Source organism: Oncorhynchus mykiss, chromosome 5 (assembly GCF_057628025.1).
Source record: "Oncorhynchus mykiss isolate SJ-2025 chromosome 5, ASM5762802v1, whole genome shotgun sequence".
Taxonomy (NCBI): Eukaryota; Metazoa; Chordata; class Actinopteri; order Salmoniformes; family Salmonidae; genus Oncorhynchus; species Oncorhynchus mykiss.
In genome coordinates this window covers 97,277,176-97,304,944 of record NC_143026.1, presented here as the reverse complement: position 1 = coordinate 97,304,944, position 27,769 = coordinate 97,277,176, and the positions used below count along the sequence as shown (strand labels likewise).

At 47.5% G+C, this 27,769-nt stretch overlaps 1 protein-coding gene across 2 annotated transcripts; it reads right to left on the bottom strand.

Annotated features, from left to right (window-relative positions):
• LOC110524920 (RP2 activator of ARL3 GTPase) lies at positions 1-27,426 on the bottom strand. Of its 2 annotated transcripts, XM_090236538.1 has the most exons (5): positions 27,064-27,426; positions 23,982-24,650; positions 4,871-4,985; positions 623-708; positions 1-488 (listed from the first exon to the last, which is right to left on the bottom strand). In XM_090236538.1, the coding sequence occupies exons 1-5, from the start codon at positions 27,217-27,219 to the stop codon at positions 405-407; spliced, it is 1,110 nt and encodes a 369-aa protein (XP_090092664.1). In that variant the 5' UTR covers positions 27,220-27,426; the 3' UTR covers positions 1-404. The 2 variants fall into 2 exon arrangements, 1 of the variants encoding a protein (XP_090092664.1); XR_016496403.1 differs by lacking the exon at positions 1-488 and having other exon boundaries at positions 685-708; positions 23,899-24,650.
• Positions 27,427-27,769: the final 343 nt, after the last annotated feature.

The following is a 27,769-nucleotide window of genomic DNA, read 5'->3' as shown; positions in this document are numbered from 1 at the left end:
TTGTCACTATGTTTATTAACCTGACCTCTCTGCTACTTACATTCACTATGTTGATCAACCTGTCCTCTCTGCTACCTACATTCACTATGTTGATCAACCTGTCCTCTCTGCTACCTACATTCACTATGTTGATCAACCTGTCCTCTCTCCTACCTACATTCACTATGTTGATCAACCTGTCCTCTCTGCTACCTACATTCACTATGTTGATCAACCTGTCCTCTCTGCTACCTACATTCACTATGTTGATCAACCTGTCCTCTCTGCTACCTACATTCACTATGTTGATCAACCTGTCCTCTCTCCTACCTACCGGTATATCCAGTGTTAATACTACCAATAAAAAATGTCAACATACAAAAGTGTATCAGTGGTGTAGTTTTGATTGTCATACAGTGACTCAATCACAAGCCCATCTGCATGTCAGCAAAATTGAAGAAGTTGTCCACATCTCGAGAGGAAGTATTTCTGTTGTCTGAAACAAACACCTGCAGGGAATAGGACAGAGTTACTTCACATACAGGTACTATGTTATTAGCTAGTACAGTTCTGACTAACACTTTCAGTACAATTGATTCAATCTTGAGATATTTTTGTACCGAGATGTCAGGAATGCTGTTACCTTGGTTCCACTGAACATGTCACTGGCCATGCTCTTGCAGGCCTCCACTACCCCGTCCCCATTCAACTCCAGAGCTGTCACTGGGCCTGTGGCAACAAGAGATGCAGTTCAGAAATGCATGCCTAATCATCATAAGCACTAAACCAACTCATTAACACAATTATTTCATTCAGCTATGAGGATCTTATCCACCCTTTCTCTTGGTTCAAAGGTCATCATACCTCACAGAGAACCAGAAACAGCAAACTAATGTCACACCTTCCTAATTATTGAATTATTAACCCAGACGATGTCACACCTTCCTTCCTTATTATTCTGTACTTTCTAGGGAGTTTTTCCTAGCCACTATGCTTCTACACCTGCATTGCTTGCTGTTTGGGGTTTTAGGATGGGTTTCTGTACAGCACTTTGAGATATCAGCTGATGTAAGAAGGGCTTTATAAATACATTTGATTTGATTTAACCCAGATGATGTCACACCTTCCTTATTATTGAATTATTAACCCAGATGATAAAAGTCCCAAATGGCACCCTATTTGTATTTATTATGGATCCCCATTAGTTCCTGCCAAGGCAGCAGCTACTCTTCCTGGGGTTTATTATGGATCCCCATTAGTTCCTGTCAAGGCAGCAGCTACTCTTCCTTGGGTTTATTATGGATCCCCATTAGTTCCTGTCAAGGCAGCAGCTACTCTTCCTTGGGTTTATTATGGATCCCCATTAATTCCTGCAAGGCAGTAGCTACTCGTCCTGGGGTTTATTATGGATCCCCATTAGTTCCTGTCAAGGCAGCAGCTACTCTCCCTGGGGTTTATTATGGATCCCCATTAGTTCCTGCCAAGGCAGCAGCTACTCTTCCTGGGGTTTATTATGGATCCCCATTAGTTCCTGTCAAGGCAGCAGCTACTCTTCCTTGGGTTTATTATGGATCCCCATTAGTTCCTGTCAAGGCAGCAGCTACTCTTCCTGGGGTTTATTATGGATCCCCATTAATTCCTGCAAGGCAGTAGCTACTCGTCCTGGGGTTTATTATGGATCCCCATTAGTTCCTGTCAAGGCAGCAGCTACTCTTCCTGGGGTTTATTATGGATCCCCATTAGTTCCTGTCAAGGCAGCAGCTACTCTTCCTTGGGTTTATTATGGATCCCCATTAGTTCCTGTCAAGGCAGCAGCTACTCTTCCTGGGGTTTATTATGGATCCCCATTAATTCCTGCAAGGCAGTAGCTACTCGTCCTGGGGTTTATTATGGATCCCCATTAGTTCCTGTCAAGGCAGCAGCTACTCTTCCTGGGGTTTATTATGGATCCCCATTAGTTCCTGCCAAGGCAGCAGCTACTCTTCCTGGGGTTTATTATGGATCCCCATTAGTTCCTGCCAAGGCAGCAGCTACTCTTCCTGGGGTTTATTATGGATCCCCATTAGTTCCTGCCAAGGCAGCAGCTACTCTTCCTGGGGTTTATTATGGATCCCCATTAGTTCCTGCCAAGGCAGCAGCTACTCTTCCTGGGGTTTATTATGGATCCCCATTAGTTCCTGCCAAGGCAGCAGCTACTCTTCCTGGGGTTTATTATGGATCCCCATTAATTCCTGCAAGGCAGTAGCTACTCTTCCTGGGGTTTATTATGGATCCCCATTAGTTCCTGCCAAGGCAGCAGCTACTCTTCTTAGGGTTTATTAAAGATTGAAAAAAGTAAGGGGCCTAGACAGCTGCCCTGGGGAATTCCTGATTCTACCTGGATTATGTTTTTATTTTAATTTAATTTTACCTTTATTTAACTAGGCAAGTCAGTTAAGAACAAATTCTTATTTTCAATGACGGCCTAGGAACACTGGGTTAACTGCCTTGTTCAGGGGCAGAATGACAGATTTTTATTCGATCTTACAATTTTTTGGTTACAAGTCCAACGCTCTAACCACTAGGATACCTGCCGCCCTATGTTGGAGAGGCTTCCACTAAAGAACACCCTCTGTGTTCTGTTAGACAGGTAACTCTTTAACCACAATATAGCAGGGGGTGTAAAGACATAACACATACGTTTTCCAGCAGCAGACTGATCAATAATGTCAATAGCCACACTGAAGTCTAACAAAACAGTCGCCCCAATCTTTTTATCATCAATTTCTCTCAGCCAAACATCAGTCATTAGTGTAAGTGCTGTGCTTGTTGAATATCCTTCTCTGTAAGCATGTTGAAAATCTGTTGTCAATTTGTTTACTGTGAAATAGTATTGTATCTGGTCAAACACCATTTTTTCCAGAAGTATACTAAGGGTTGGTAACAGGCTGATTGGTCGTCTATTTGAGCCAGTAAAAGGGGCTTTACTATTCTTGGGTAGCGAAATTACTTTCATAATTTGGTCAGACATACTTGGATGTGTAATGTCAGCATTTGTTGCTGGCATGTCATGCCTACGTTTGCTAATCTTGCCAATGAAAAAATAATTAAAATAGTTGGCAATATCAGTCGGTTTTGTAATGAATCTGAGTTTGCCTTTTTTCCCTAAATTTAATTGAAGGTGCTCCACAGATTTTTACAATCATTCTTTGTAATTTATCTTTGTTTCATAGTGTAGTGTCTTCTTCTTTTCATTCAGTTCACTGACATTCATTCTCAGTTTAAGGTACGTTTGCCAATCGGTTGTGCAGCCAGACTTATTTGCCATTCCTTTTGCCTCATCCCTCTCAACCAGACCATTTTTCAATCCCTCATCAATCCACTGGTGTCTCACCCTGACCATAGTTTGCTTTGTATGTTTCTATGTTTTGTTTGGTCAGGGTGTGATCTGAGTGGGCATTCTATGTTGTGTGTCTAGTTTGTTTGATTCTGTGTTTGGCCTGATATGGTTCTCAATCAGAGGCAGGTGTTAGTCATTGTCTCTGATTGGGAACCATATTTAGGTAGCCTGTTTGGTGTTGGGTTTTGTGGGTGGTTGTCTCCTGTGTCAGTATTTGTACCACACGGGACAGTTTCGGGTTTTCACGTTTCTTGTTTTTGTAGTTTATTCATGTATAGTTTCTTTATTAAAAAACCATGAATTATAACCACGCTGCATTTTGGTCCGCCTCTCCTTCCCAGGAAGAACCCCGTTACAACTGGGATTTAACAGTTTTTGGTCGTTTCTTAATGGGTGCATGTTTATTAGTAACTGGAATAAGCAATTTCATAAATGTGTCAAGTGCCGCGTCTATTTGTTCCTCATTACACACCACAGACCAGCAGCGCCTGGTTGCTCCTCATAACACACCACAGACCAACAGCGTCTGGTTGCTCCTCATTACACACCACAGACCAGCAGCGTCTGGTTGCTCCTCATAACACACCACAGACCAACAGCGTCTGGTTGCTCCTCATTACACACCACAGACCAGCAGCGTCTGGTTGCTCCTCATTACACACCACAGACCAGCAGCGTCTGGTTGCTCCTCATAACACACCACAGACCAGCAGCGCCTGGTTGCTCCTCATAACACACCACAGACCAACAGTGTCTGGTTGCTCCTCATAACACACCACAGACCAGCAGCGCCTGGTTGCTCCTCATAACACACCACAGACCAGCAGCGTCTGGTTGCTCCTCATTACACACCACAGACCAGCAGCGTCTGGTTGCTCCTCATTACACACCACAGACCAGCAGCGTCTGGTTGCTCCTCATTACACACCACAGACCAGCAGCGTCTGGTTGCTCCTCATTACACACCACAGACCAGCAAATATTCTTTACATAAACAACATAAGAATCACTACAAAACTTATTGTATGACCTCTGATACACTATATTAGGCCCAGCCTTTGGAACTGTGGTTTTTCTAGATATGGCTACTATATTGCGATCACTACATCCTATGGATCTGGATGCTGCTTTCAAGCACATTTCTGCAGCGTCAGTAAAGATGTGATCAATACATATTGATGATTTTATTCCTGTGCTGTTTGTAACTAACTTGGTAGGTTGACTGATAACCTGAATCAGGTTGAAGGCACTGGTGACAGTTTGAAGCTTTTTCTTGAGTGGGCAGCTTGATGAAACCCAGTAAACATTTAAATCACAGAAAATATACCTCTCTATCACATACATTATCAAGCATTTCACATGTTATCCCTATTCCCTATATAGTACCCTACTTTTGACAAGATTGTATGCATCCCAAATGGCACCCTATTCCCAATATAGAGCACTACTTTTGGGCACTGGTCCATATAGGGAATAGGGTGCCATTTGGGACACAGTCTTCGTGTTGCTTACCGTTGGTGATCCACTCCAGGAGTCCCTCTGCATTGTTCTGGAACACTCTGCTGACATCCTCTGGGCGCATGGACACTTCCTTAGTCTGGATCAGCACAAACCCTTTCCCAGAGGCCTGGAGTTAATACAGACAGGAAGCAATGACACCATTAAACCCTTTCCCAGAGGCCTGGAGTTAATACAAACAAGAAGCAATGACACCGTTAAACCCTTTCCATCATTAACTAACCTACATCTGTACAGGAAGTTGGTGTTATTGTTGACTGCACACTAGGGTTGACTATATTCTGTCAGTCCAGGAAGGAACTCAATTTGGAATTTCAGTTTAGCCGACTTCCTGAAGTGACAAGGTAAAAATCTGTCGTTCTGCTCCTGAACAAGACAGTTAACCCACTGTTCCCCTGAACAAGACAGTTAACCCACTGTTCCCCTGAACAAGACAGTTAACCCACTGTTCCCCTGAACAAGACAGTTAACCCACTGTTCCCCTGAACAAGACAGTTAACCCACTGTTCCCCGGTAGACCGTCATTGAAAATAAGAATGTTCTTAACTGACTTGCATAGTTAAATAAAGGTTCAAATGAAATAAAATCCACATAACACAATCAACCACTCCTTGTCCTTATTTGACACGTGGGCACAGTAACAGAATTAGACTCAGATTGTTCACTTTAAAGCGTGCCAAACAAAAACCATTGATTTCAACGTTAACCAAACCATACAACTCTATGCACAAGGACTATTTTACACTGAAGATTTCCCAAAAACACATTTCCTGGAAGAGCTGTGCTGATGCAAAGTCTGGTAGCAGAATGACAGTAACATTTTCTTTTTTATGTCCATGTTTTCTCAAACCTGTCAGCTATGGAATGACACCTTGATAAAAAAACATGTTTTGGTTATTCAACGACAGAAAGTGAAGTGTATTTACACCTTGTAACAGAATTAAGGTAATTAAATGCTGGGTCCATAATCTGTACAGAAAGGCATAATTCTAAATGTCATTGTCTTCATGGTGATGTATCCTAAATAGGTACACAAAAAAGGTACAAATATATAATATCCTCCTTTGCATATTTGGCTATTATTCTAATGAGCTCCATCCCCAAGCAAGACCAAATCTGGTTCGACCGGACCAAATCTGAACTTCTATGTTTCACAAGTTTGAACATCATAGCACAGCACAACACAGTGTTTATTGTTTTACTAATGTTAGAGCAATGACATGCTAGCTGTTCCCATAGACTTCCAGTCATTAAGCCTATGATAATTCATTTAAAAGTGTGTCTGATGCAGACAAATCCATTGATAGAAGCCATCATCATGGAGGGCCACTTGGTTCGATAAGGTGGCGGGCCACTCGGTTCGATAAGGTGGCGGGCCACTCGGTTCGATAAGGTGGTGGGCCACTCGGTTCGATAAGGTGGCGGGCCACTCGGTTCGATAAGGTGGAAGGCCACTCGGTTCGATAAGGTGGAAGGCCACTCGGTTCGATAAGGTGGAAGGCCACTCGGTTCGATGCAGCGGAGGGCCACTCGGTTCGATAAGGTGGCGGGCCACTCGGTTCGATAAGGTGGAAGGCCACTCGGTTCGATAAGGTGGAAGGCCACTCGGTTCGATAAGGTGGTGGGCCACTCGGTTCGATGCAGCGGAGGGCCACTCGGTTCGATAAGGTGGTGGGCCACTCGGTTCGATAAGGTGGAGGGCCACTCGGTTCGATAAGGTGGTGGGCCACTCGGTTCGATAAGGTGGCGGGCCACTCGTTTCGATGCAGCGGAGGGCCACTCGGTTCGATAAGGTGGTGGGCCACTCGGTTCGATAAGGTGGAGGGCCACTCGGTTCGATGCAGCGGTGGGCCACTCGGTTCGATAAGGTGGTGGGCCACTCGGTTCGATGCAGCGGAGGGCCACTCGGTTCGATAAGGTGTAGGGCCACTCGGTTCGATAAGGTGGTGGGCCACTCGGTTCGATAAGGTGGTGGGCCACTCGGTTCGATAAGGTGGTGGGCCACTCGGTTCGATAAGGTGGTGGGCCACTCGGTTCGATAAGGTGGTGGGCCACTCGGTTCGATGCAGCGGAGGGCCACTCGGTTCGATAAGGTGGTGGGCCACTCGGTTCGATAAGGTGGAGGGCCACTCGGTTCGATAAGGTGGAGGGCCACTCGGTTCGATAAGGTGGCGGGCCACTCGGTTCGATAAGGTGGCGGGCCACTCGGTTCGATGCAGCGGTGGGCCACTCGGTTCGATAAGGTGGAGGGCCACTCGGTTCGATAAGGTGGCGGGCCACTCGGTTCGATAAGGTGGCGGGCCACTCGGTTCGATGCAGCGGTGGGCCACTCGGTTCGATAAGGTGGTGGGCCACTCGGTTCGATAAGGTGGAGGGCCACTCGGTTCGATAAGGTGGAGGGCCACTCGGTTCGATAAGGTGGCGGGCCACTCGGTTCGATATGGTGGCGGGCCACTCGGTTCGATGCAGCGGTGGGCCACTCGGTTCGATAAGGTGGAGGGCCACTCGGTTCGATAAGGTGGAGGGCCACTCGGTTCGATAAGGTGGAGGGCCACTCGGTTCGATAAGGTGGTGGGCCACTCGGTTCGATAAGGTGGAGGGCCACTCGGTTCGATGCAGCGGAGGGCCACTCGGTTCGATAAGGTGGTGGGCCACTCGGTTCGATAAGGTGGTGGGCCACTCGGTTCGATAAGGTGGTGGGCCACTATGTTCGATAAGGTGGTGGGCCACTCGGTTCGATAAGGTGGTGGGCCACTCGGTTCGATAAGGTGGTGGGCCACTCGGTTTGATAAGGTGGTGGGCCACTCGGTTCGATAAGGTGGTGGGCCACTCGGTTTGATAAGGTGGTGGGCCACTCGGTTCGATGCAGCGGTGGGCCACTCGGTTCGATAAGGTGGTGGGCCACTCGGTTCGATAAGGTGGCGGGCCACTCGGTTCGATAAGGTGGAGGGCCACTCGGTTCGATAAGGTGGTGGGCCACTCGGTTCGATAAGGTGGTGGGCCACTCGGTTCGATAAGGTGGTGGGCCACTCGGTTCGATAAGGTGGTGGGCCACTCGGTTCGATAAGGTGGTGGGCCACTCGGTTCGATAAGGTGGAGGGCCACTCGGTTCGATGCAGTGGTGGGCCACTCGGTTCGATAAGGTGGTGGGCCACTCGGTTCGATGCAGCGGAGGGCCACTCGGTTCGATAAGGTGGTGGGCCACTCGGTTCGATAAGGTGGTGGGCCACTCGGTTCGATAAGGTGGTGGGCCACTCGGTTCGATAAGGTGGTGGGCCACTCGGTTCGATAAGGTGGTGGGCCACTCGGTTCGATGCAGCGGAGGGCCAATCGGTTCGATAAGGTGGTGGGCCACTCGGTTCGATAAGGTGGAGGGCCACTCGGTTCGATAAGGTGGCGGGCCACTCGGTTCGATAAGGTGGCGGGCCACTCGGTTCGATGCAGCGGTGGGCCACTCGGTTCGATAAGGTGGAGGGCCACTCGGTTCGATAAGGTGGCGGGCCACTCGGTTCGATAAGGTGGCGGGCCACTCGGTTCGATGCAGCGGTGGGCCACTCGGTTCGATAAGGTGGTGGGCCACTCGGTTCGATAAGGTGGAGGGCCACTCGGTTCGATAAGGTGGAGGGCCACTCGGTTCGATAAGGTGGCGGGCCACTCGGTTCGATATGGTGGCGGGCCACTCGGTTCGATGCAGCGGTGGGCCACTCGGTTCGATAAGGTGGAGGGCCACTCGGTTCGATAAGGTGGAGGGCCACTCGGTTCGATAAGGTGGCGGGCCACTCGGTTCGATATGGTGGCGGGCCACTCGGTTCGATGCAGCGGTGGGCCACTCGGTTCGATAAGGTGGAGGGCCACTCGGTTCGATAAGGTGGAGGGCCACTCGGTTCGATAAGGTGGCGGGCCACTCGGTTCGATGCAGCGGTGGGCCACTCGGTTCGATAAGGTGGTGGGCCACTCGGTTCGATAAGGTGGAGGGCCACTCGGTTCGATAAGGTGGAGGGCCACTCGGTTCGATAAGGTGGCGGGCCACTCGGTTCGATATGGTGGCGGGCCACTCGGTTCGATGCAGCGGTGGGCCACTCGGTTCGATAAGGTGGAGGGCCACTCGGTTCGATAAGGTGGAGGGCCACTCGGTTCGATAAGGTGGTGGGCCACTCGGTTCGATAAGTTGGAGGGCCACTCGGTTCGATGCAGCGGAGGGCCACTCGGTTCGATAAGGTGGTGGGCCACTCGGTTCGATAAGGTGGTGGGCCACTCGGTTCGATAAGGTGGTGGGCCACTCGGTTCGATAAGGTGGTGGGCCACTCGGTTCGATAAGGTGGTGGGCCACTCGGTTCGATAAGGTGGTGGGCCACTCGGTTTGATAAGGTGGTGGGCCACTCGGTTCGATAAGGTGGTGGGCCACTCGGTTTGATAAGGTGGTGGGCCACTCGGTTCGATGCAGCGGTGGGCCACTCGGTTCGATAAGGTGGTGGGCCACTCGGTTCGATAAGGTGGCGGGCCACTCGGTTCGATAAGGTGGAGGGCCACTCGGTTCGATAAGGTGGTGGGCCACTCGGTTCGATAAGGTGGTGGGCCACTCGGTTCGATAAGGTGGTGGGCCACTCGGTTCGATAAGGTGGTGGGCCACTCGGTTCGATAAGGTGGTGGGCCACTCGGTTCGATAAGGTGGAGGGCCACTCGGTTCGATGCAGTGGTGGGCCACTCGGTTCGATAAGGTGGTGGGCCACTCGGTTCGATGCAGCGGAGGGCCACTCGGTTCGATAAGGTGGTGGGCCACTCGGTTCGATAAGGTGGTGGGCCACTCGGTTCGATAAGGTGGTGGGCCACTCGGTTCGATAAGGTGGTGGGCCACTCGGTTCGATAAGGTGGTGGGCCACTCGGTTCGATAAGGTGGTGGGCCACTCGGTTCGATGCAGCGGAGGGCCAATCGGTTCGATAAGGTGGTGGGCCACTCGGTTCGATAAGGTGGTGGGCCACTCGGTTCGATGCAGCAGAGGGCCACTCGGTTCGATGCAGCGGTGGGCCACTCATTTCAATGTACCAACATTTGTTTCATAAACACATGAATTTGGAAATGTAACCCCCTAGAGTCGATACATAAAGGAGAGCAGGAAAGAAAGAGGTGTGGGGCTGCAGCCAGCAACCAACTTCCTTGTCGTTTCATCCCCCAAAAAAGTAAGAGATAAGAATAACAAATAATTAATCAAGAGCAGCAGTAAATAACAATAGCAGGGCAATATACAGGGTATTACGGTACAGAGTCAATGTGGAGGCTATATACAGGGTATTACGGTACAGAGTCAATGTGGAGGCTATATACAGGGGGTACCAGTACAGAGTCAATGTGGAGGCTATATACAGGGTATTACGGTACAGAGTCAATGTGGAGGCTATATACAGGGGGTACCAGTACAGAGTCAATGTGGAGGCTATATACAGGGGGTACCAGTACAGAGTCAATGTGGAGGCTATATACAGGGGGTATCGGTACAGAGTCGATGTGTGGGGGCACCAAGGTAATTGAGGTAATATGTACAAGTAGGTAGAGTTATTAAAGTGGCTATGCATAGATAATAACAAAGAGTAGCAGCAGCGTGGGGGAGGGGGGGCAATGCAAATAGTCTGGGTAGCCATTTGATTAGCTGTTCAGGAGTCTTATGGCTCCTGGGGTAGAAGCTGTTAAGAAGCATCTTGGACCTAAACTTGGCGCTCCGGTACCGCTTGCCGTGCGGTAGCAGAGAGAACAGAGACACTAGGGTGAATGGAGTCTGACAATTTTTAGGGCCTTCCTCTGACACCGCCTGGTGTAGAGGTCCTAGATGGCAGTAAGCTTGGCCATGGTGATGTACTGGGCCGTACGCACTACCCTCTGCAGTGCCTTGTGATCGGAGGCCGAGCAGTTGCCATACCAGGCAGCGATGCAACCCGTCTGGATGCTCTCGATGGTGCAGCTGTAAAACCTTTTGAGGATCTGAGGACCCATGCCAAATCTTTTCAATCTCCTGAGGGGGGAATAGATTTTGTCGTGCCCTCTTCACAACTGTCTTGGTGTGCTTGGACCATTTTAGTTTGTTGGTGATGTGGACGCCAAGGAACTTGAAGCTCTCAACCTGCTCCACTACAGCCCAGTCGATGAGAATGGGGGAGTGCTCCTCCTTTTCCTGTAGTCCACAATCATCTCCTTTGTCTTGATCACGTTGAGGGATCGATTGTTGTCCTTGCACCACACGGTCAGGTCTCTGACCTCCTCCCTATAGGCTGTCTTATCGTTGTCGGTGATCAGGCCTACCACTGTTATGTCATCGGCAAACTTAATGATGGTGTTGGAGTCATGCCTGGCCGTGCAGTCATGAGTGAACAGGAAGTACAGGAGGGGACTGAGCACGCACCCCTGAGGGGCCCCTGTGTTGAGGATCAGCATGGCGGTTGTGGTGTTACCTACCCTTAAACCTGGGGGCGACCGGTCAGGAAGTCCAGGATCCAGTTGCAGAGGGAGGTGTTTATTCCCAGGATCCTTAGCTTAGTGATGAGCTTTGACGGCACTATGGTGTTGAACGCTGAGCTGTAGTCAATGAATAGCATTCTCACGTAGGTGTTCCTTTTGTCCAGGTGGGAAAGGGCAGTGTGGGGTGCAATAGAGATTGCAACATCTGTGGATCTGTTGGGGAAGTATGCAAATTGGAGTGGGTCTAGGGTTTCTGGGATAATGGCGTTGATGTGAGCCATGAACAGCCTTTCAGAGCATTTCATGGCTACAGAAGTGAGTGCTATGGATCGTTAGTCATTTAGGCAAGTTACCATAGTGCTCTTGGGCACAGGGTCTATGGTGGTCTGCTTGAAACATGTTGGTATTACAGACTCCGACAGGGAAAGGTTGAAAATGTCAGTGAAGACACTTGCCAGTTGGTCAGGGCATGCTCGGAGTATACGTCCTGGTAATCCGTCTGGCCCTGCGGCCTTGTGAATGTTGACCTGTTTAAAGGTCTTACTCACATCGACTACGGCGAGCGTGATCACACAGTCAACCCGGAACAGTTGGTGCTATAATGCATGTTTCAGTGTTGCCTCTAAGCGAGCATAGAGGTAGTTTAGCTCGTCTGGTAGGCTCGTGTCACAGGGTAGCTCTCAGCTGTGCTTATCTTTGTAGTCTGTAATAGTTTGCAAGCCCTGCCACATCCAACAAGTGTCAGAACCGGGGTAGTACGACTCGAACTTAGTCCTGTATTGATGCTTTGCCTGTTTGATGGTTCGTCGGGGGGTATAGCGGGATTTCTGATAAGCTTCCGGGTTAGAGTCCCGCTCCTTTAAAGCCTCAGCTCTACCCTTTAGATCAGTGTGGATTTTGTGTGTAATCCATGGCTTCTGGTTGGGGTATGTACGTACAGTCACTGTGGGGACGACGTCCTCGTTGCCAGTGACTGATGTGTACTCCTCAATGCCATCGGAAGAATCGCAGAACATACTCCAGTCTGTGCTAGCAAAACAGTCCTGTCGTTTAGCATCTTCTTCATCTGACCACTTTTTTATAGACTGAGTCACTGGTGCTTCCAGCTTTAATTTTTGCTTGTAAGCAGGAATCGGTAGGATAGAGTTAAATTCAGATTTACCAAATGGAGGGCGAGGAAGAGCTTTGTATGCTTCTCTGTGTGTGGAGTAAAGGTGGTCTCATTTTCCCCTCTGGTTGCACATTTAACATGCTGATAGAAATTAGGTAAAAATGATTTACGTTTCCCTGCATCAAAGTCCCCGGCCACTAGGAGCGCCGCCTCTGGGTGAGCCTTTTCCTGTTTGCTTATGGCAGAATACAGCTAATCGAGAGCAGGTTTTAGTGCCAGCCTCAGTCTGTGGTGGTCTGCACACCACTGTTTTACTGCACCGTTATTTGTCTGTCTGTGGCCTGCCTATTAGCTTGCACATTTCTTGCCATTCTCCTTTGACCTCTCTCATCAACGAGCTGTTTTCACCCACAGGACTGCCGCTGACTGGAGGGATTTGTTTGTCTCACCATTCCTCAGTAAACCCTAGACACTGTCGTGCGTGAAAACCCCCAGGAGGCCGTTTCTGAGATACTGGAACTGGCACGCCTGGCACCGACGATCAACCCAAGCTCAAAGTCTCTTAGGTCACTGGTTTTGTCCATTCTAACATTCAATAGAGAAGTAACTGAATGTCTTGACGCCTGTCTGCCTGTTTTATATAGCAAGACACGTGACTCACTGTCTGTAGGAGGGAACCATTTTGTGAACGTGGTGGTGTACCTAATAAACTGGCTACTGAGGGTATATAGAGCCAATCTGGGAGAAATAACGACAGTTCCTTGGACTTCATGATATAGTCTCTACTCTGACGTGCTCTGTCAACTGTGGGACATGATTTACACAGGTGTGTTTCTTTCTAAATCATGTCCAAACAATTGAAATGGCCTCAGGTGGACTCCAATGAAGTTGTAGTGACATCTCAAGGATGATCAAAAGGGATTGGCTGCAACGGACCTTCTTATGGAGTGTCATAGCAAAGGGGTGTGAACTTATGTAAATCAGATTGTGATGAAGCTGACGCAGTAGCGCTCATCACGAACACATATTATTTAATTCCCCTTTTTAATTGTTTAGCGCGTTCATGTTTACCCATATACAGTGGGGAGAACAAGTATTTGATACACTGCCGATTCTGCAGGTTTTCCTACTTATAAAGCATGTAGAGGTCTGTAATTTTTTATCATAGGTACACTTCAACTGTGAGAGACGGAATCTAAAACAAAAATCCAGAAAATCACATTGTATGATTTTTAAGTAATTAATTTGCAGGTAGCTGGTAGTATAGATGTAGCTGGTAGTAGAGTGGTAGTATAGAGGTAGCTGGTAGTAGAGTGGTAGTAGAGTGGTAGCTGGTAGTAGAGTGGTAGTATAGAGGTAGCTGGTAGTAGAGTGGTAGTAGAGTGGTAGTATAGAGGTAGCTGGTAGTAGAGTGGTAGTATAGAGGTAGCTGGTCGTAGAGTGGTAGTATAGCGGTAGCTGGTCGTAGAGTGGTAGTATAGAGGTAGCTGTCGTAGAGTGGTAGTATAGAGGTAGCTGGTAGTAGAGTGGTAGTATAGATGTAGCTGGTAGTAGAGTGGTAGTATAGAGGTAGCTGGTTGTAGAGTGGTAGTATAGAGGTAGCTGGTAGTAGAGTGGTAGTATAGAGGTAGCTGGTCATAGAGTGGTAGTATAGAGGTAGCTGGTAGTAGAGTGGTAGTATAGATGTAGCTGGTAGTAGAGTGGTAGTATAGAGGTAGCTGGTAGTAGAGTGGTAGTATAGAAGTAGCTGGTCGTAGAGTGGTAGTATAGAGGTAGCTGGTCGTAGAGTGGTAGTATAGAGGTAGCTGGTAGTAGAGGGGTAGTAGAGTGGTAGTATGGAGGTAGCTGGTAGTAGAGTGGTAGTATAGATGTAGCTGGTAGTAGAGTGGTAGTATAGAGGTAGCTGGTTGTAGAGTGGTAGTATAGAGGTAGCTGGTAGTAGAGTGGTAGTATAGAGGTAGCTGGTCATAGAGTGGTAGTATAGAGGTAGCTGGTAGTAGAGTGGTAGTATAGATGTAGCTGGTAGTAGAGTGGTAGTATAGAGGTAGCTGGTAGTAGAGTGGTAGTATAGAAGTAGCTGGTCGTAGAGTGGTAGTATAGAGGTAGCTGGTCGTAGAGTGGTAGTATAGAGGTAGCTGGTAGTAGAGGGGTAGTAGAGTGGTAGTATAGAGGTAGCTGGTAGTAGAGTGGTAGTATAGAAGTAGCTGGTAGTAGAGACAGAGTGATGGTTGCTGATAATGGGCCTCTGTACGCTTATGTAGATATTCCATTACTAAGTCATCTACAACATGAACAATGTCTACACTGTATTTCTGATCAATTTAATGTTATTTTAATGGACAAAAATGTGCTTTTCTTTCAAAAACAAGGACATTTCTAAGTGACGCCAAACTTTTGAACTGTAGTGTATATGCCCTCTTTATTTATCCTACTGTTCTGACTTGGTGTACAGGGAGAATACTGTAGAAAGCGGACCATGTTCTGAATTCTGTCGTTGTTCATTTCAAAAGTGCTGAACAAATAGTTATATTGACTAAGTCCGTCCTAGCTCGCTCATTAATGTCTTAATCTAAATTACAGATTGCCCCTTTTACGCTCATCGTTCCCTTATGCCATAGTTTGTACATCTCAATTGTCAGTAGAAACCACAATTGTTTAAGCAAGTCAGCCACGTCAGGTATGTTTATTAAAAGGCATTAAAGGAGGTTGAATTAACTGTTTCGCTGCCAGACAAGGCTCCGCTGACAGCCAGGTGTAGCAGTGGTAAAATAATGGGACAGCTTTATGTAGGCCCTAACAGTTTGTAGGCACCGTTGGTCACCGTTATAGTGCAATTTATGTATTGTTTAGTGTTGTGGCTTTAATGGCATGCAGATTTCCATGTTAATCCAGTGTGACTTCCTCATCTGTTCTCTTGCTCAACTTCCTCAGTGTTCTCTTGCTCAACAGAACAGTCATTGGGGTATTCTCAGAGATCTTTTTGTTTCTGGAGGCTTAGCAATCCATGTCTTTGCACCAGCATGTAGACTACCAGCTGCCTGATGTCCGGCCTTGCCACAGTGGAAGCATGTCCCTTGATTTCCCTGTTTCTGATGTTCAGTTGCAACTCTGTGCACTTTTCCGAAAGAACTCAACTGCTGAGTCTCTTTAGCAGCTAGTTTCATGGACACACTAACTTCAATGGCCGTGGTCAAGGTCAGATTACTTTAAAAATCAACAGTCTCTTTGTGTAGCTTCACTCCGTAGCCCACAACCTAGTCTGTCTCTAATGACGTCATTTAGAACAGCAGCAGCAAACATTGTCACCGATTCTCCTTCTTTCCTGATTTCTTCGGTGGAACCTTTCAGCAATAACTAGTGGTTTTGTTGAAAAGTGTCCTTTCAGTATTCCCACAGTATCCCCATACGTCTTCTACCTGGGCTGTCTGGCTGTACCAGGCTGCGTAGTAAATGTTTCCAACAAGTCATCAGCAGCCATCATCAACACAGTCCTCAACCAAAGCAATATTTTCCTCGTTCATGTGATCTTCATTCGCTTCACTCACTGACGTTTCATCTTCAAGTTCGCTCATTTAACGTTTTTTATTCCATAGTTGGCCTTATTTATTTATACAAATATATTTTTTAAATGTTCTTTCCTTTACTCACTTTTCAAATCACGTTGTTTTCCCGCTCCGACGTCCATCTCAACTCCTTTTCTGCCGTCCATGACGATGATAACTCTCTCTCTTAACTAGCTCGACTATGTACTTGCCTTTGCTAACAATACACTGTGCTAACATTAACCTAGGCTGTACCGTGGAAAATAAACGTTTTAAACATATAAAAACAGACTTCTTCAGGATTTAACCTTTATTTAACTAGGCAAATCAGTTAAGAACAAATTCTTATTTACAATGACGGCCTACCAAAAGGCAAAAGGCCTCCTGCGGGGACGGGGGCTGAGATTAAAAATAATAATAAATTAAATAAAAATATAGGACAAAACACACATCACAACAAGAGAGAACACAACACTACATAAAGAGAGACCTAAGACAACAACATAGCAAGGCAGCAACACAACATGGTAGCAGCACAACATGGTAGCAACACAACATGGTAGCAACACAACATGGTAGCAGCAAAAAACAGGGTACAAACATTATTGGGCACAGACAACAGCACAAAGGGCAAGAAGGTAGAGATAACAATACATCACACAAAGCAGTCACAACTGTCAGTAAGAGTGTCCATGATTGAGTCTTTGAATGAAGAGATTGAGAACTGTCCAGTTTGAGTGTTTGTTGCAGCTCGTTCCAGTCACTAGCTGCAGCGAACTGAAAGACAAGCGACCCAGGGATGTGTTTGTTGCAGCTTGTTCCAGTCACTAGCTGCAGCGAACTGAAAGACAAGCGACTCAGGGATGTGTGCGCTTTGGGGACCTTTAACAGAATGTGACTGGCAGAACAGGTGTTGTATGTGTAGGATGAGGGCTGCAGTAGATATCTCAGATAAGGGGGAGTGAGGCCTAAGACGGTTTTATAAATAAGCATCAACCAGTGGGTCTTGCGACGAGATGATCAGTTTACAGCATTGGTGGCAAATCTAATGGCCGAATGGTAAAGAACATCTAGCCGCTCGAGAGTACCCTTAACTGCCGATCTATAAATTACGTCTCTGTAATCTAGCATGGATAGGATGGTCATCTGAATCAGGGTTAGTTTGGCAGCTGGGGTGAAAGAGGAGTGATTATGATAGAGGAAACCAAGTCTAGATTTAACTTTAGCCTGCAGGTTTGATATGTGCTGAGAGAAGGACAGTGTACCATCTAGCCATACTCCCAAGTACTTGTATGAGGTGACTACCTCAAGCTCTAAACCCTCAGAGGTAGTAATCACACCTGTGGGGAGAGGGGCATTCTTCTTACCAAACCACAAGACCTTTGTTTTGGAGGTGTTCAGAACAAGGTTAAGGATAGAGAAAGCTTGTTGGACACTAAGAAAGCTTTGTTGTAGAACATTTAACACAAAATCCGGGGAAGGGCCAGCTGAGTTTAAGACTGTATCATCTGCACATAAATGGATGAGAGAGCTTCTTACTGCCTGAGCTATGTTGTTGATGTAAATTGAGAAGAGCGTGGGGCCTAGGATCAAGCCTTGGGGTACACCCTTGGTGACAGGCAGTGGCTGAAACAGCAGATGTTCGGATTTTATACACTGCACTCTTTGAGAGAGGTAGTTAGCAAACCAGGCCAAAGACCCATCAGAGACACCAATACTCCTTAGCCGGCCCACAAGAATGGAATGGTCTACCGTATCAAAAGCTTTGGCCAAGTCAATAAAAATAGCAGCACAACATTGCTTAGAATCAAGGGCAAGGGTGACATCACTGACGACCTTCAAGGTTGCAGTGACACATCCATAACCTAAGCGGAAACCAGATTGCATACCAGAGAGAATACTATAGACATCAAGAAAGCCAGTCAGTTGATTATTGACAAGATTTTCCAACACTTTTGAGCGTAGGTTACAGGCCGGTGCTGATGGAGGAAACACCCAGAAACAGTCAACAAAGAGCTATTTGAAAGTTTAATGCTTAAAATCAGCAAATCAAATTGTTTGGGGATAGACTTAGTGGAGACAACTGAGCACTGAAGGTGATCCTTGGTAAAGATTGCCACTCCACCACCTTTGGAAGATCTGTCTTGCCGAAAAAGGTTATAACCAGAAAGGTTAACATCAGTATTCAAAACTCTCTTCCTTAACCACGTCTCTGTAATGACCAACATCTGAGAACCCACATTTTCAATTGGTCCATTTTAGGTAATAAGCTTCAAGTGTTAACGTGCAGAAAACCCAGGCTTTTACGAGAGCAGAAATCAGTGAAGCAGATATCAGAGCTCAAATCAGAATTGGAGCTAGCAACAGTACATTCACATTTCCAGATATCATCAACAGTATTACAATCAGGGCACGGCAGAGGACAAGGAGAGCTCTGCAGTGCTGATTTATGACATCTGAATGTGCATTAGAAGGCAACAAGATCATATTATACAGCAATTTCATCAGGTAACATGAAAGCTCAGTTGTCCTGAGTCTGCACAACTCTGCCAGGACCTAGGATCAAGGGAGACAGGTTTTTTAGTACTAAATCTCTTGACACATTGATTAAAATAATCATGGCCTCGAAACCTTCAAGCTGCATACTGGACCCTATTCCAACTAAACTACTGAAAGAGCTCCTGTGCTTGGCCCTCTCCTATGTTGAACATAATACATGTCTCTCTATCCACCAAACTCACTAAAAGTGGCAGTAATAAAGCCTCTCTTGAAAAAGCCAAACATTGACCCAGGAAAATATCAAAAACGAATCGGCCTATACTGAATCTCTCATTCCTCTCAAAAAAAATGTAAAAGCTTTTGCACAGCAACTCACTGCCTTCCTGATGACAAACAATGTATACAAAACGCTTCAGTCTGGTTTTAGAACCCATCATAGCACTGAAACTGCATATGCATCTGTCCTCGTGCTCCTAGACCTTAGTGCAGCTTTTGATACCATCGATCACCACATTCTTTTGGAGAGATTGGAAACCCAAATTGGTCTACACGGACAAGTTCTGGCCTTGTTTAGATCTTATCTGTCGGAAAGATATCAGTTTGTCCGCTGACAAATCAACTGTAAATTTCGGTGTGCCTCAAGGTTCCATTTTAGGACCACTATTGTTTCACTATATATTTTACCTCTTGGTGATGTCATACGGAAACATAATGTTAACTTTCACTGCTATGCGGATGACACACAGCGGTACATTTCGATGAAACGGAAATGGTGAAGCCCCAAAATTGCCCTCGCTGGAAGCCTGTGTTTCGGACATAAGGAAATGGATGGCTGCAAACTTTGTACTTTTAAACTCGGACAAAACAGAGATGCTTGTTCTCGGTCCCAAGAAACAAAGAGATCTTCTGTTGAATCTGACAATTAATGTTGATGGTTGTACAGTCGTCTCAAATAAAACTGTGAAGGACCTCGGCGTTACTCTGGACCCTGATCTCTCTTTTGAAGAACATATCAAGACTGTTTCAAGGACAGCTCTTTTCCATCTACGTAACATTGCAAAAATCTGAAACGTTCTGTCCAAAAATGATGCAGAAAGATTTATCCATGCTTTTGCCACTTCTAGGTTAGACTACTGCAATGCTCTACTTTTCGGCTACCTGGATAAAGCACAAAATAAAACTTCAGTTAGTGCTAAACACGGCTGCTAGAATCTTGACTAGAACCCCAAAATTTGATCATATTACTCCAGTGCTAGCCTCTCTACACTGGCTTCCTGTTAAGGCAAGGGCTGATTTCAAGGTTTTACTGCTAACCTACCTAGGTTTTACTGCTACCTACCAAGCATTACATGGGCTTGCTCCTACCTATCTTTCCGATTTGGTCCTGCCGTACATAACTACACATACGCTACGGTCACAAGACGCAGGCCTCCTTACTGTCCCTAGAATTTCTAAGCTAAGAGCTGGAGGCAGGGCTTTCTACTATAGAGCTCCATTTTTATGGAATGGTCTGCCTACCCATGTGAGAGACGCAGACTCGGTCTCAAACTTTAAGTCTTTATTGAAGACTCATCTCTTCAGTAGGTCCTATGATTGAGTGTAGTCTGGCCTAGGAGCGTGAAGGTGAACGGAAAGGCACTGGAGCAACGAACCACCCTTGCTGTCTCTGCCTGGCCTGTTCCTCTCTCTCCACTTGGATTCTCTGCCTCTAACCCTATTACGGGGGCTGAGTCACTGGCTTACTGAGTCACTGCTCTTCCATGCCGTCCCTAGGAGGGGTGCATCACTTGAGTGGGTTGAGTCACTGACGTGATCTTCCTGTCCGGGTTGCGCCCCCCCTTGGGTTGTGCCGTGAAGGAGATCTTTGTCGGCTATACTCGGCCTCGGCTCAGGATGGTAAGTTTGTCGTTGAAGATATCCCTCTAGTGGTGTGGGGGTTGTGCTTTGGCAAAGTGGGTGGGGTTATATCCTTCCTGTTTGGCCCTGTCTGGGGGTGTCATCGGATGGGGACACAGTGTCTCCTGACCACTCCTTTCTCAGCCTCCAGTATTTATGCGTCGGGGGGCTGTGTAAATTTAAGTATTATTATTTTTTCTTCCTCTCTCTCTCTCTCCCTCTCCCCCCCCCCCCCCCCCTCCCTCCCTCCCTGAGCCCTAGGACCATGCCTCAGGACTACCTGGGCTGATGACTCCTTGCTGTCCCCAGTCCACCTGGCCGTGCTGCTGCTCCAGTTTCAACTGTTCTGCCTGCGGCTATGGAACCCTGATCTGTTCACCGGACGTGCTACCTGTCCCAGACCTGCTGTTTTCAACTCTCTAGAGACAGCAGGAGCAGTAGAGATACTCTGAATGATCGGCTATGAAAAGCCAACTGACATCTACTCCTGAGGTGCTGACCTGTTGCACCCTCGACAACCACTGTGATTATTATTATTTGACCATGCTGGTCATTTATGAACATTTGAACATCTTGGCCATGTTCTGTTATAATCTCCATCCGGCACAGCCAGAAGAGGACTGGCCACCCCTCATAGCCTGATTCCTCTCTAGGTTTCTTCCTAGATTTTGGCCTTTCTAGGGAGTTTTTCCAAGCCACCGTGCTTCTTCACCTGCATTGCTTGCTGTTTGGGGTTTTAGGCTGGGTTTCTGTACAGCACTTTGAGATATCAGCTGATGTAAGAAGGGCTTGGGGGGGTCCATGTGTCGGGCGTGGGGGGGTCCATGTGTCGGGCGTGGTCCATGTGTCGGGCGTGGGGGGGGTCCATGTGTCGGGCGTGGGGGGGTCCATGTGTCGGGGCGTGGGGGGGGGGTCCGTGTGTCGGGCGTGGGGGGGTCCGTGTGTCAGGGCGTGGGGGGGTCCATGTGTCGGGGCATGGGGGGTCCATGTGTCGGGCGTGGGGGGGGGTCCATGTGTCGGGCGTGGGGGGGTCCATGTGTCGGGGCGTGGGGGGGGTCCGTGTGTCGGGGCGTGGGGGGGGTCCACGTGTCGGGGCGTGGGTCCACGTGTCGGGGCGTGGGGGGGGGGGGTCCACGTGTCAGGGCGTGGGGGGGTCCATGTGTCGGGCGTGGGGGGGTCCCGACACATGGACCCCCCCCCCACGCCCCGACACACGGACCCACCCCCGACACCTGGACCCCCCCCCCCCCACGCCTTGACACATGGACAACCCCCGCCCACGCCTGACACATGGACCCCCCCCCCACGCCCCGACACATGGGGCTGGGTCCGTGTGTCGGGGCGTGGGGGGGTCCATGTGTCGGGGTGTGGGGAGTCGTCCATGTGTCAAGGCGTGGGGGGGTCCATGTGTTGGGGCGTGGAGGGGGGGGGGGGGGGTCCATGTGTTGGGGCGTGGAGGGGGGGTCCATGTGTTGGGGCGTGGAGGGGGGGGTCCATGTGTTGGGTCCATGTGTTGGGGGGGGGTCCATGTGTTGGGGCATGGAGGGGGGGGTCCATGTGTTGGGGCATGGAGGGGGGGGTCCATGTGTTGGGTCCATGTGTTGGGGGGGTCCATGTGTCGGTGCGTGGGGGTACATGTGTCGGGGCGTGGGGTGGGTCCATGTGTCGGGCGTGGGGGGGGTCCATGTGTCGGGGCGTGGGGGGTCCATGTGTCGGGGCGTGGGGGGTCCATGTGTCGGGCGTGGGGGGGGTCCATGTGTCGGGCGTGGGGGGGGGGGTCCATGTGTCGGGCGTGGGGGGGGGTCCATGTGTCAAGGCGTGGGGGGGGTGGTCTAATGTATGTGCTGTATCCTGTAATGTATGTGCTGTAGCCTGAAATGTGGCAGGGTAGCCTAGTGGTTAGAGCGGTGGACTAGTAACCGAAAGGTTGCAAGTTCAAACCCCCGAGCTGACAAGGTACAAATCTGTCGTTCTGCCCCTGAACAGGCAGTTAACCCACTGTTCCTAGGCTGTCATTGAAAATAAGAATTTGTATGTATGTCCTGTAATGTATGTGCTGTACCCTGTAATATATGTACTGTATCCTGTAATGTATGTACTGTATCCTGTAATGTATGTACTGTATCCTGTAATGTATGTACTGTATCCTGTAATGTATGTGCTGTATCCTGTAATGTATGTGCTGTATCCTGTAATGTATGTGCTGTATCCTGTAATGTATGTACTGTATCCTGTAATGTATGTGCTGTATCCTGTAATAGATGTACTGTATCCTGTAATGTATGTACTGTATCCTGTAATGTATGTGCTGTATCCTGTAATAGATGTACTGTATCCTGTAATGTATGTACTGTAGCCTGTAATAGATGTACTGTAGCCTGTAATGTATGTACTGTATCCTGTAATGTATGTACTGTATCCTGTAATATATGTGCTGTAGCCTGTAATGTATGTGCTGTATCCTGTAATGTATGTACTGTATCCTGTAATATATGTACTGTAGCCTGTAATATATGTGCTGTATCCTGTAATATATGTGCTGTATCCTGTAATGTATGTGCTGTATCCTGTAATGTATGTACTGTATCCTGTAATGTATGTGCTGTATCCTGTAATGTATGTGCTGTATCACCTGTATGTTTGGAATCACTAAAGAATATTCAAACTACTTTGTTGAGGAAGGAGCAGACATTATTATAAGAACCCCCTCAAACAGATGGTTCATATAACTGAAGGGCCACACATTAGGATTCCTAATGTCTAACCCAGTGTCTGACCCGGTCTAAAACGGTGTCTGACCCCGTGTCTAACCCCCTGTCCGACCCCCTGTCTAACCCCCTGTCCGACCCCCTGTCTAACCCTGTGTCTGACCCTGTGTCTAACCCTCTGTCTAACCCTGTGTCTGACCCTGTGTCTAACCCCCTGTCTGACCCCCTGTCTGACCCCGTGTCTGACCCTGTGTCTGACCCCGTGTCTGACCCCATGTCAAACCCCGTGTCTGACCCCCTGTCCGACCCCCGTCTAACCCCGTGTCTGACCCTGTGTCTAACCCCCTGTCTAACCCCGTGTCTGACCCTGTGTCTAACCCCCTGTCTGACCCCGTGTCTAACCCCCTGTCTAACCCCGTGTCTGACCCCCTGTCCGACCCCCTGTCTAACCCCGTGTCTAACCCCGTGTCTGACCCCATGTCTAACCCCGTGTCTGACCCCCTGTCTAACCCCGTGTCTGACCCTGTGTCTAACCCCGTGTCTAACTCATTGTTGGGAAAACATGTTGGTCCAGATCAGATGTTAGGTACTAAATTTATTAAATATTATATGAATCTTATCAATAAAAAAATGGCTAATTTGGGTGCAATCAATTATCTTAATTTCTCAGAGATCAAATTATATTTCACCTAAATAATATTGCAGGAACAGTGATCTTATTTCTAACAGAAATGATTCCAGAAAATCAACGGGATTCTGGTGCTTTTTGGAGGTGGAACGACCCTGTACTGACTTCCTCCCCTCCTCCTCCTCCTCACCTCATCAATGAGTTTCCGGGCGTTAGCAGTGGTGTAGTCCCCAGAGAAGAACACAAACAGACAGGACTCTACCTCCTCCTCACCTCATCAATGAGTTTCCGGGCGTTAGCAGTGGTGTACTCCCCAGAGAAGAACACAAACAGACAGGACTCGTCACTCTCCTTGCGCCTGCCTCCTTTGGTCATAGGCACAATGCTGCGGGATGCCTCAGCTGAGATCCGGACTGATTTAAACTCTGACTCCGGGTCAGGGGCTGGAACATGGTCCAACACCACAGTGTCCTCAGGCAGCAGGCTCCAGTTGGTCTCCCCTGAGACAGGCGTGAAGTCGTGGACGTTGCTCCAGTTGTTGTTGAAGATGCTGAGGCCTGCGTCCTTGAAGTGGAAGGCCAGCTCGGGGTAGTAGTACTGGAAGCAGCCGAACTTCATCCCTGTGGACGCCTCGATGATGGGCTGAGTGGCGCAACACAGGAACACCTCCATCTTCTTACAGTCCCTGGTCCTGAACTGCTGGCAGGCCACCACACACTTGATGTCCTTACAGTCCCTGAAGAACACACTGCCCTTCACTGGCCCCATAACGATACAGCAGTTAGTGCAGTCGTCGATGGTGATGGTGGCGGAGTGGTCCAACACGAAGATCTTACAGTTGTCACAGTCCTGGATGACAAACTGCTGTCCGTTCAGCTTGCCTGGCAGACGGCCCACCGTGGCATCCTTCAGCCCCGTTAGCATGAAGTCCTTCGGGTCAACCTGCAGGGGGACAGGACAAGAATCAAATCAAAGCCATTTTTATTGGTCACATACACCTGGTTAGCAGATGTTAATGCGAGTGTAGCGAAATGCTTGTGCTTCTTGTTCCGACCATGCAGTAATATCTAACAAGTAATCTAACCTAACAATTTCACAACAACTACCTTATAGGGTCGTCTAGTGGTTAGAGCATTGGACTAGTAACCGAAAGGTTGCAAGTTCAAATCCCAGAGCTGACAAGGTACAAATCTGTCGTTCTGCCCCTGAACAGGCAGTTAACCCACTGTTCCTAGGCCATCATTGAAAATAAGAATTTGTTCTTAACTGACTTGCCTGGTTAAATAAAGGTCAAATAAATATAAAAATACACACAAGTGTAAAGGAATGAATAAGAATATGTACATAAAGATATCTGAATGAGTGATGGCCGAACGGCATAGGCAAGATGCAGTAGATGGTATAGAGTACAGTATATACATATGAGATGAGTAGGGTATGTAAACATTATATAAAGTGGCTAGTGATACATTTATTACATAAAGATGCAGTAGATGGTATAGAGTACAGTATATACATATGAGATGAGAAATGTAGGGTATGTAAACATTATATAAAGTGGCTAGTGATACATTACATAAAGATGGCAAGATGCAGTAGATGGTATAGAGTACAGTATATACATATGAGATGAGTAATGTAGGGTATGTAAACATTATATAAAGTGGCTAGTGATACATTACATAAAGATGGCAAGATGCAGTAGATGGTATAGAGTACAGTATATACATATGAGATGAGTAGGGTATGTAAACATTATATAAAGTGGCTAGTGATACATTTATTACATAAAGATGCAGTAGATGGTATAGAGTACAGTATATACATATGAGATGAGTAATGTAGGGTATGTAAACATTATATAAAGTGGCTAGTGATACATTACATAAAGATGGCAAGATGCAGTAGATGGTATAGAGTACAGTATATACATATGAGATGAGTAGGGTATGTAAACATTATATAAAGTGGCTAGTGATACATTTATTACATAAAGATGCAGTAGATGGTATAGAGTACAGTATATAGTAATAGGGTAGGGTATGTAAACATTATATAAAGTGGCATTGAACTTCCAACGGTGGCAAGAGGACGACGGAGCGACTGCTTCCCCAGCCGCGGCTCGAGCCCCACTTCGCACCCCAGCCCGACCGAACCAGCCCTTAGTGCCAATCCTTATCCCGAAGTTACAGGATTTGACTTGCCAACTTCCCTTATCTACATTGTTATAACTTGCCAGAGGCTGTTCACCTTGGAGACCTGCTGCGGATATGGGTACAGCCCGGAGTGAGATTTACACCCTCTCCCCAGGATTTTCAAGGGCCAGCGAGAGCTCACCGGACGCCGCCGAAACTGCAAAGCTTTCCAGGGCTTGGGCCCCTCGGGGCGAACCCATTCCAGGGCTTGGGCCCCTCTCTCGTGGCGAACCCATTCCAGGGCTTGGGCCCCTCTCTCGGGGCAAACCCATTCCAGGGCGCCCTTCACAAAGAAAAGAGAACTCTCCCCGGGGCTCCCGCCAGCTTCTCCAGGATCGGTCACGTTATCGCGCTGGACTCCTCGCGGCGCCCTTCTCCGCCAGTCCGTGGAGTAGTTGGAGGTCAGTAGGTCACATGACCAAGGAGCTATTAAAATTCTCAAGATTACAAAATGAATGTAAAATCGTGTGAGATGAAAATGGACAAACTAAAGGGTGTGCAACGTGTAGGGCCACTGAGTGGACATTCTGAACCTTGTTTGAAGTCAATAGGTCACATGACCAAGGAGCTTCTGAAATTCGAATGTAAAAAAAAGTTTGTACTTTGTTTACGCTCCCTAAATAATTCAACTAGGAATACAAAATGCTGCTCACATTTCCATGTTTATCAGCTTTGGAAAGAAAATGAATGTCCAAATCTTGAAAATAAGACCTATGCGTTGTTGTGCACAATATTTCCAATATCATGACACTTATTTGGAGTTTGTAGCTCAAGTAGTTTCACAGCTATTGAGGTTTGTAAGCGCGAATATCGGTTGTAACTGTTTATATGCAAATCCGGTGTATTCAGGTACATGACCAACTAGCTGCCAAACAAAATTGTTACGTGTCTTGGACTGACTTTAAGCCGATAATGAGCTCTATCTATCGAGCTACCAGGCTAGCTAGGTAGACAAAATATACCCGTGTATCACCCTAACCTTGTTTGCTACAATCTGTTTTCAAGGCAGTCTGTTAGCAACAATAATGTATATAAACCCAGATAATTGGTTCACAAGCACTTGAGAAAATCCCTGACTTGAAAAGTCTTTGACATGTTAACTACAGTTACAACCATGTCGCTAGTTAGTCTCCCTGGCCATGCATGCATCTCCTTCAAACCTTTTCACGTTTGTCCCAGCTGTATTGTTTAGGTGGATCCTCAGTTGCATTGCTGCTGAGGGCAATGTTGTTGCTGGTCGTGTTCTCTTCTACCGTCGTCGTAGGTTCTTTTTCGGGTGATTTTCTTTTAGATTTTTTGGAAAACCAGCAACCCATTTTGTCCTATTAACGACCAACCACCAAAGGTGAATAGTAATATATGACTAGAGTCTGTCCCGAGAAGTTATCTTGCCTACTTTGTAAGAAATATACAGGTATTTCTGTCTTCGAGACACCTCAGTTTCGGGCTTATCACGCACGAAACCTACATTTGAGCTTCCCGTTTCCTTACCCAGTCAACAACCAATCGATACTTTGCAATCCGTTACTTAGTAACAGCGAATCACAGAAGAGAAAAGGTTTGCGAGGGCGTAACCTAACAGGCAGGCGTGGATGGGGCAACGTGGTCAATAGCAGCCAATCAAATCAGTGCTGTGCTCGTTTTGGTGCTCGACACTAGTTAGCACAGTCACAAAGTCACAAAATCGTCTTTTACCCGGACTCTTCTGAACACTTGTAATTGTCATTTTTCACTTGCTTTTTTCAAGTGTCAAATGTCATTTTTGTACACGTGATCTTTTCACCTGTCCAGTGTGTTAACGTGATTAGAACGCTTGTTAGGGCACATTTTTACACACGTTCATTAAACCTGTTCAGCCTGTTGGGG

Bases quoted from the DNA above. Each gene is read 5' to 3' on its own strand.
- LOC110524920 (XM_090236538.1), bottom strand. From the start codon at position 27,219: ATGGGTTGCTGGTTTTCCAAAAAATCTAAAAGAAAATCACCCGAAAAA. The intron at 4,986-23,981 runs GTGAGGAGGAGG...TATTAACTCCAG, and splicing joins CCCGGAAACTCATTGATGAG to GCCTCTGGGAAAGGGTTTGT. The intron at 489-622 runs GTAACAGCATTC...TATTCCCTGCAG, and splicing joins ACATGTTCAGTGGAACCAAG to GTGTTTGTTTCAGACAACAG.